Source organism: Urtica dioica, chromosome 1 (genome assembly GCF_054948205.1).
Source record: "Urtica dioica subsp. dioica isolate 48M chromosome 1, U.dioica_male_clone48M_v1_H2, whole genome shotgun sequence".
Taxonomy (NCBI): Eukaryota; Viridiplantae; Streptophyta; class Magnoliopsida; order Rosales; family Urticaceae; genus Urtica; species Urtica dioica.
In genome coordinates this window covers 6,986,016-6,994,215 of record NC_142756.1, presented here as the reverse complement: position 1 = coordinate 6,994,215, position 8,200 = coordinate 6,986,016, and the positions used below count along the sequence as shown (strand labels likewise).

General features: G+C 33.8%; 1 protein-coding gene across 1 annotated transcript; it reads left to right on the top strand.

Moving 5' to 3' along the window:
- The first annotated feature begins 611 nt into the window (after positions 1-611).
- LOC149406875 (translocase of chloroplast 34-like) lies at positions 612-4,041 on the top strand. The gene is made up of 8 exons (XM_089609490.1): positions 612-797; positions 1,233-1,357; positions 1,451-1,558; positions 1,646-1,770; positions 1,966-2,230; positions 3,221-3,289; positions 3,404-3,565; positions 3,650-4,041. Exons 2-8 carry the CDS (start codon positions 1,259-1,261, stop codon positions 3,758-3,760), a joined length of 939 nt encoding a protein of 312 aa, XP_089465616.1. The 5' UTR covers positions 612-797; positions 1,233-1,258; the 3' UTR covers positions 3,761-4,041.
- The last annotated feature ends 4,159 nt before the right edge of the window (positions 4,042-8,200 follow it).

Here is an 8,200-nt window from a genome sequence, read left to right as displayed (position 1 = left end):
ATTTTAAAAAATAGTCTTTTTAAAATAAAATAAAATTTTAAACAACAAGTTAAATAGATCACAAAAACAAAAAATATTTAAATATGAAGAAAATGATTATTTATATATTTTGGTGATAAAAACTTTATTCGTGTAATTCTTGCGATATGTGAGATTTTCATTTTTTATTAAATTTTTTTTGCTTTTACTCTTAAATAGTGTAATTTATCACATAATAATATATGGGCTTTATATTTAATTTTAAAGAAAAATTATTGTTATTAATTAAATGATTACTTTAAATTAATTATTCAAATATAAATAATCCAACATGTGTCTACGTCTCCATAATACATCATAAAAAGTTTAAATGAGTTTTATGCATAAATTTTCCAACTATACAGTAGGCTCTTTTTTAAAAAAGTCGGGTGGTTAGACAAATCGTATAATTAAATTTGACTAGAGGGAGGTCTCCTTCAAGAAAAATAAAAGTTAGTAAAGTCGATCAAATAATTAAGCTATAGTAGAGAGTCAATTATATAATAATTGGAAAAAAAAAGGTATAATATCTTTTCTTTCTTTTTAACTTAAATAAAAGGAGAAAAGAAGTATATTTCGGTAATAAAAACTCAAAACGTTTGATTGGGTAAGTGAACTCTTCAAGAACAGAAGAGAAACCCCAGCCCAGAAATCTTATCTAATTCCCACCTCTCTCTCTCTCTCTCTCTCTCTCTCTCTCTTGTCCAGTCCCCGAACGCTCAGCGTTGACGCCACCTTCGAACGCTCCGTCGTCCACCTCCGAACGCCGATAATCTCCGGTAAGTATCTCTCCAACTCTCTGTATCTGGTTTTTTAGGGTTACGAAAGATTTTTTTTATTTACTAAATCTTCACACATGATTTTTATTTATGAAAAGCTGTGTTGTTGTGTGTCCGTCTCTGTCTCTATGTGTGTGTGAGTGTATGTATTTGTGTGTGTGTGTGTGTCTCAATCTCTGTGTGTTGTGTGTGTGTCTCTGTATGTGCGTATGTCTGTGTGTCTGTGAGTGTATGTGTTGTGTTCGTGTGTGTGTTGTGTCCCGTCCTTAGCACATATATGAAAGTAAAAAAAATGTGTTGATAATGGTATTGCTGGAATGGGTTGGAATTTCACAAAATTGATGCCCAGAGACCATCCATATGATGCCCAGAGACCATCCATAGGAATGGTAGCTTATGGTTCATATGTTTTATGTGCTGATTTTACTATTTTAGGTATCATTGCATTGTGAACTTGAGCCATGGCTTCGTTACCAGTCCGAGAATGGTCGGGTATAAATACATTTGCGCTCGCTACTCAGACCAAGCTGTTTGAGCTGTTGGGAAAACTTAAACAGGAGGTTCGTTTTCTTTTCATTCCGGTATCTTTAGAACTTGTTTTCGTTTCTAATTCGACTTCTGATTTTGGTGTTTTGTTTGGACACATACTGTAGAATGTGAACACATTGACTATACTTGTGATGGGAAAAGGCGGAGTTGGAAAATCCTCCACCGTGAACTCAATCATCGGTGAAAGGGCAGTTTCCATAAGCCCGTTTCAGGTGGCTGAATAATCTCTCATTTGGGCTTTTTTTTTTCTGAGCTCGATGTGTTTTTGCGTATATTATATTACATGTCTTGTTTTGTAGTCTGAAGGTTTAAGGCCAGTGATGGTTTCGCGCTCCAGGGCAGGATTTACATTGAATGTTATCGATACACCCGGGCTCATAGAAGGGGGATATATCAATGATATAGCTCTGAATAACATAAAAAGGTATGTTCTCTTGGTCAATGTGCTTTTTTTTTTTCCGACGGTGATCTGTTAAATTTTTACGAAGCCTGTGAATATCTTTGTCATTGTGCTTCCGTTTGGTGTTATATATTCTGTGACCTCATTTTTTTTTATTCTCTGTGGGATTTATGTATTTATTTATTAATTTTTTTTGTTTTGGCTATCTATCTTAAACAGTTTCCTTCTGAATAAGACAATAGATGTTCTTCTCTATGTGGATCGCCTAGATGCATATCGGGTCGACAACTTGGACAAGGAGATAGTTAAAGCCATAACCGACAGTTTTGGCAAAGGAATCTGGAATAAGGCTTCGGTGGTTCTCACACACGCCCAGCTTTCTCCACCAGATGGTTTACCATACGAAGAATTCTTCTCGAAAAGATCAGAGGCTCTTCTAAAAGCTCTCTGTCTTGGTGCTGGGTTGAAGAAGCCTGAGATGCAGGTATGCGGTGACTCTTTGTGGTTTGCAGAAATTCATGCTTTATCTTCAACTGCCACTTCATACACTTCAATAGTCATAAGAGGCTGCGTATTTTCTTTATATATTTTTTTTAAAATAAAAACAGGAGGCTGTGTATTTTAATGCATCCTGTTGAGTGATTGCATATGTGTATATATAGACATATATATTCTCGGAGAAAAGAAATCCATTATATTTTCTAATATCCTTTTGAGTCAACAGATCTTACTCTCTACCTTACATAATATAATTCTCGGAGCTTGACTTTCCCAATATATGGAATGTCTCAAGTAACAACAGGGCTGTAATTCTCTTTTCTGTTGTAATATGCATTGCTATACACTAAACGATATATTTATCTTATCAACGGTGAAGTAAACACCTATAATCACAGTAGGTAGAATCAGTTACGAAACCTATGAAAGTTTCTCTTATTTCAACAGTTAATTTTACAATTATTTACAGAAATTTAGCGATATAAGCCACAAAAACATAAGCATTTGCATTTTAGCCAACGTTTTGTAAATTTTTCGTAAATAGCCAAAAATATGACGTAACCAACGTTATTTACACATATTTACTACAAATTTACTCTGCGTTTTTGGTCATTTTGATAGCGTAAATAGATTTATGTGGCTATTTACCAAAAATTAACGAAACGTTGGCTATTTAGAAATTTATAACGTTTCATATGGCTAGATAGCCACTGGACCCTTATTTTTATTAGGATCGAACAAGAGAGTGATTTGTGGGGTTTTCAGGCGTATCTGTTTAGCAAAATTAGTCTGACGAGCATTGATATAAGTGTTGCAGGCGAGATGTACTGCAATTATGTTATCTTTTTTTCTTTTTTCTTTTTCCTTTTTTTTTGTTTTTTATTTTTATTTTTTATCTTTGGGCATCTATGTGTATTGTCATCGCAAACTTTTTTTTTTTTTATTTCTTTCTTTGAGTGCTCATATTTTCTTTCAGGGTCCATCAATTCCCGTTGTTTTGGTGGAGAACAGCGGGAGGTGTAACAAGAACGAGAACGAGGAAAAGGTGGTTAACTTTCCTTCACAACCCAATCCTTTACCTTTTGATCCTCCAAATCTCTATACATAATCACTGCTCTCTCAAAGAATTAACGATGAGACTGGCTGTATCTTTTGTCAGGTCCTTCCGAATGGCATTGCTTGGATCCCAAACTTAGTGGAGACAATCACAGACTTGGTGCTGAACGGAAGCAAGTCTATTTTCGTTGATAAGAAGCTGATTGAAGGACCAAACCCTAACGAGAGAGGGAAGTATTTCATTCCTCTGATTCTAGCCGTCCAAGTAAGCCATAGATTTATTACCGCAGTTTTTTTTTAGAAACCACACCAATTGAATACCTCCATAATGTTTTTTTTTCCCTTTCAGTTCTTCTTTGCCATAAAGCCGATTGAACGGGCAATCAGGAGCGACATTGCGAAGGAGAGAAGACCCGCTTGGGAGATGAGGGATACAAGCTCGGGAAGCCGTAAGTTGTGATTGGTCTGCTTGTTTTTGTCCTTTTTCTTATGCACCCATTAGAGCTCTACATTTTAAGTTTCTGCGGTAGCCAAAATCTGCGGCGATGGGATTGCTTACATCCTAGAAGAGATCTGAGTCTTAGTATTTGTTTAGTTTTATTGTTCTTCGGTTCCTGATTTTTGGTAAAACTGTTGGGTCTTTTTTCCCTTAAATAATGGTTTAATGTACTTGCTAGTTCTTACAATGTTTAATATTAGCCCATCTAAGGCTTATTTCTCAACGGAACACCTTTGGTCACATATGAGTATAATTGTGGCATCTTATAGTAAGAACTGTTTGGTCACATTATAAGTATAAGAGGGAGCTTAACTTTAATTGGCTTCTCTAATAAATGGAAATTCAATTTGAAAGAAAAGCATAATTCAATAAATTATAAAATAAAATTAGTTGTTTCGATGTTGTTCACTTATTATCTTTTTTTTTTTTTTTTTTTTCATTTTTCAAGTACCCGTAAGTATATGAGTTTGTTTAGAGAACTATATTTCATAAATAAATATATTTACCATCTGTAAAGTCACCCTTGTTTCTACGGCACCAAGGCGTCACCAAAGTATTATATCTTATACAGAGACAAGTTTTAGTTATGATTTACTTCAGGCATTTGATATAAGGGAAAATAACACATTTATACCCTGTGTTTTAGTGAAATGTCGAGTTTAACCCCCAGTTTTCAAAAATGTCGAGTTCATACCCTCTGTTTAACTAAAATGACGAAATTATACCCTGAAATGAATAACAGCGTCACAAATCTCCTTTTCATTGATATTAACTCTTATATAAGAAAAACCGAATCAAATTTAAATCAGTACCCTAATTTCCAAATTCTCAATTTTGAAATAAAAATAGCCTTAAATTGAAATTAAATAATAAAACTCATACCGCCTAAGAAATGATTTCATTCCGTGTTCACATTGTAACTCTAAATTTTGGATTCTCTGTTCGAATATGCGATTTTGATGACTATCAATTATCGATGTTTACCCATTGCCTCTTTCTGTGTTCTTCACGATTAAGAGACTGTTGTTTATTTTTTAGTTTTTAAATAAATTACATATATGGCGCGAATGAATAAAGATAATTGGTGTTTATATTATAAATATTATAGTCAACGTCAATGAAAAGTCAATAAAAAGAATATTTGTGACACTGTTGTCTATTTCAGGGTATAATTTCGTCATTTTAGTTAAACAGAGGGTATAATTTCGTCATTTTAGTTAAACAGAGGGTATGAACTCGACATTTTTGAAAACCGAAGGTTAAACTCGACATTTCACTAAAACACAGGGTATAAATGTGTTATTTTCCCTTGATATAACAAAGGTGGGTGCTTTTTATTTTCTATGCATGCGGTCGAGGTTGATTTGTTATCGAGGGAGGTACTTTAGAACCCAGAACTTAGAATTGATGACAATGATGATGCTAATAACAAGGTAATAGTATATAACCAGCAAATTACTTTTGCAAAATAACCACGTTTATCTTTTTCTTTTATAGATTTAGTGGTAAAAGGATGGTCACAAATTATGAAGAAACTAAAATTATAGCTACCCTTCTATCAAATAGCGGAATGGCTACTTTTAATCAAAACTATAGCTTAATCATTCAAACATTAATCATATAGTTCAATTCATGTGTCTCCCAAAATATAACGCATATTAATTTAGGCTATTTTCTTAATTATTAGATAATTAAATTAAAGTTATAATACGAGGATCTAAAGTGGCACTCTCGATAGTTGAATTTTAGTGTATATAATTGCTTTCAGATTCTTACAATAATAAACAGCACATCCATGCAGGGACGAAGCCAGAATTTCATTTTAGGGGGGGCTAATTTGTAAAAAAAAATTCAGGGGGGGCTAATTTGTAAATTTTAAGGGTAAAAATTGTAAAAATAAAATAAAAAGTGGGTAAAAAATGCAAAAAAATTTTTTTGAGGGGGCTATAGCCCCCCCTCATTGTAACGTGGCTTCGTGCCTGCATCCATGCATTAGTAAACTAAAAACCTGTTGTATTTTGATTCGAACCTAAAAAAAATGGTATCAATACCAATCAACTATGCTATATGGTAAAGGACACTTCAAACACTTCCTCTGAACGATTTGTGATGTGAATGTGATACACAAAAGAAGAGCTGAGAAAAAACTATTGGGACTTCCTCTCTTAACAGTATTCATTTCTGATCTGAGAAGCATCCGCTGAGAAAATCATGACCTCATATCTTTCCCACTAGCCTCGGCGCCTTGAAAAATGCATCTCCTTCAATCCCTCTATCATCAACCTCACACCTCTGCAAAATCTGCTCATTATCAAACTTCTTAGTCCCCTCTTTAAACAAATCCAAGTACCCTATTGTGCTCCGAATCTTATTGGTGTAAAATTGGTAATTAATGAAGTCAATCACGTGTCCGTACTCATCAAAGGGCTCCATGTATGGCTCGATAACTGTGTGGAACCGTGCGATCGTCACCACTGAGATCACTCTCCAAATATTCAGTAGACTGGCCAGCTCGCTCACGTAGTAAGCGAAAGTTGAGCCTCGTGTAGGGAATTTTTTGTAGTCATTATCGTGAGGTAAGAGTAATTCCAATTAAAGATGCAACTTCGGTTGATTAGATTTTTTATAGGGTCTAGTGGCTATCTACCCATATGGAACGTTAGAAATTTTGAAATAGCCAACGTTTCGTTAATTTTTTGTAAATAGCCACGTAAATCTATTTACGCTATAAAAATAACAAAAAATGCAGAGTAAATTTCTAGTAAATATGGTTATTTACGAAATATTTACAACAGTTTTTGGCTATTTACGAAAAATTTACAAAACGTTGGCTAAACGCAAACACTTATGTTTATGTGGCTTATGTCAAACTATCAATTAATTTTAACCGAATTTTCGGTTCAAATTAACCGAGTAAACTATCAATTAATTGAGGTTAATCGAAATTTTTCAATAAATTAATAAAAAAAATGATATAATTAATGTTGTAATTATGCCATATATAAAATTAGAGAAATTTCATTTTCTAGACTCAAAAGTTATGAAAATATCTCAATTAGACCCGCTAGTTAAAAAATATCCAAAATTGGACTTTTGTACCAATTTTGGACGAAAATACCCTTAATTCAAAATAAATCATCTCTCCATCTCTTTCCATCTCTTTCATTCTCACTCTCACTTTCTCTCCACACCAAAGAACACCAAATCCGACGTGAGCCCCATTCTGACGCCCAACCACACCAAATCCGACGAGTTTCAACGCCCACCACACCAAATTCGACCGAATTGGAGGTGAATTTTTTATTTTTTTTAAGGTTGATTTGAATGAGATTTGGAGGTGAATTTTTTTTTTTTTAAATATGGGAATTTCCGATGAAGATCATCGGAATCCATCGGATTCGGTCGGATCCGACCAAATCCGATGGATTCCGATGGATTCCGATGGTCTTCATCGGAAATTTCCGATGGATTACGACGAAGACCATCGGAATCCATCGGATTCGGTCGGATCCGACCAAATCCGATGGATTCCGATGATCTTCATCGGAAATTCCCATACTTTAAAAAAAAAAATTCACCTCCAAAGATGGATTCCGACACGTTCCGACGAGTTCCGATGGATTCCGACACGTTCCGACGAGTTTCCGAAACCCTCAAAAACTATGAAATTTTTTTCAAAAACGATGCGAAACCCTCAAAATATCGAAGCTAAACATATACCCAAATTCCTAAAAAAAAATTGTGATGAAGATGGTTTAAAAATGAGAGGAGTATGGGTTATTTGAATTTCAAGGGCATTTTTGTCCGAAAAGTGTCCAAAAGTCCAATTTCAGATATTATTAAACTAATGGGTCTAATCTTGATATTTTCATTGTTTTTAGGTCTAGAAAATGAAATTTCTCTAAAATTACTGATATTGTTGCAACCAATGGTGCATAAATTTTGCAACGTGAATAGACACTGGTATTGAATGTCAATGAACTGAATTTACTTTGCACAATTTCTTAAGATCTTTAGGCTCCGTTTGGAACCCGGAAAATAAGAGGGAAAAGAAAATGGAAATCCCTCATATTTTACTTAGGTTGTTTGGATTGAGGAAAATATGGTAGAAAAAAAATATGATGGAAAATGCGAGGGAAAGTGTATAACTAAAATGAGGATTTCATTTTCCTTCGAAAATCAAATGGAAAATGAGAATGTCTACACATTTGTCTATGAGAGGATCACATTTGTCTAGGGTAAAAATGTAAAACTTTTTAAAAATGAGCAAAAAATGTAAATAAAAAAATTTAAGGGGGGCTAATTAAAAAAAATCATGGTAAAAATGATTTTTTTTAAAAAAAATTGGTCAAAAGTGTAAAAATTTTAGGGTAAAAATGTAAAACTTTTTAAAAATATGCA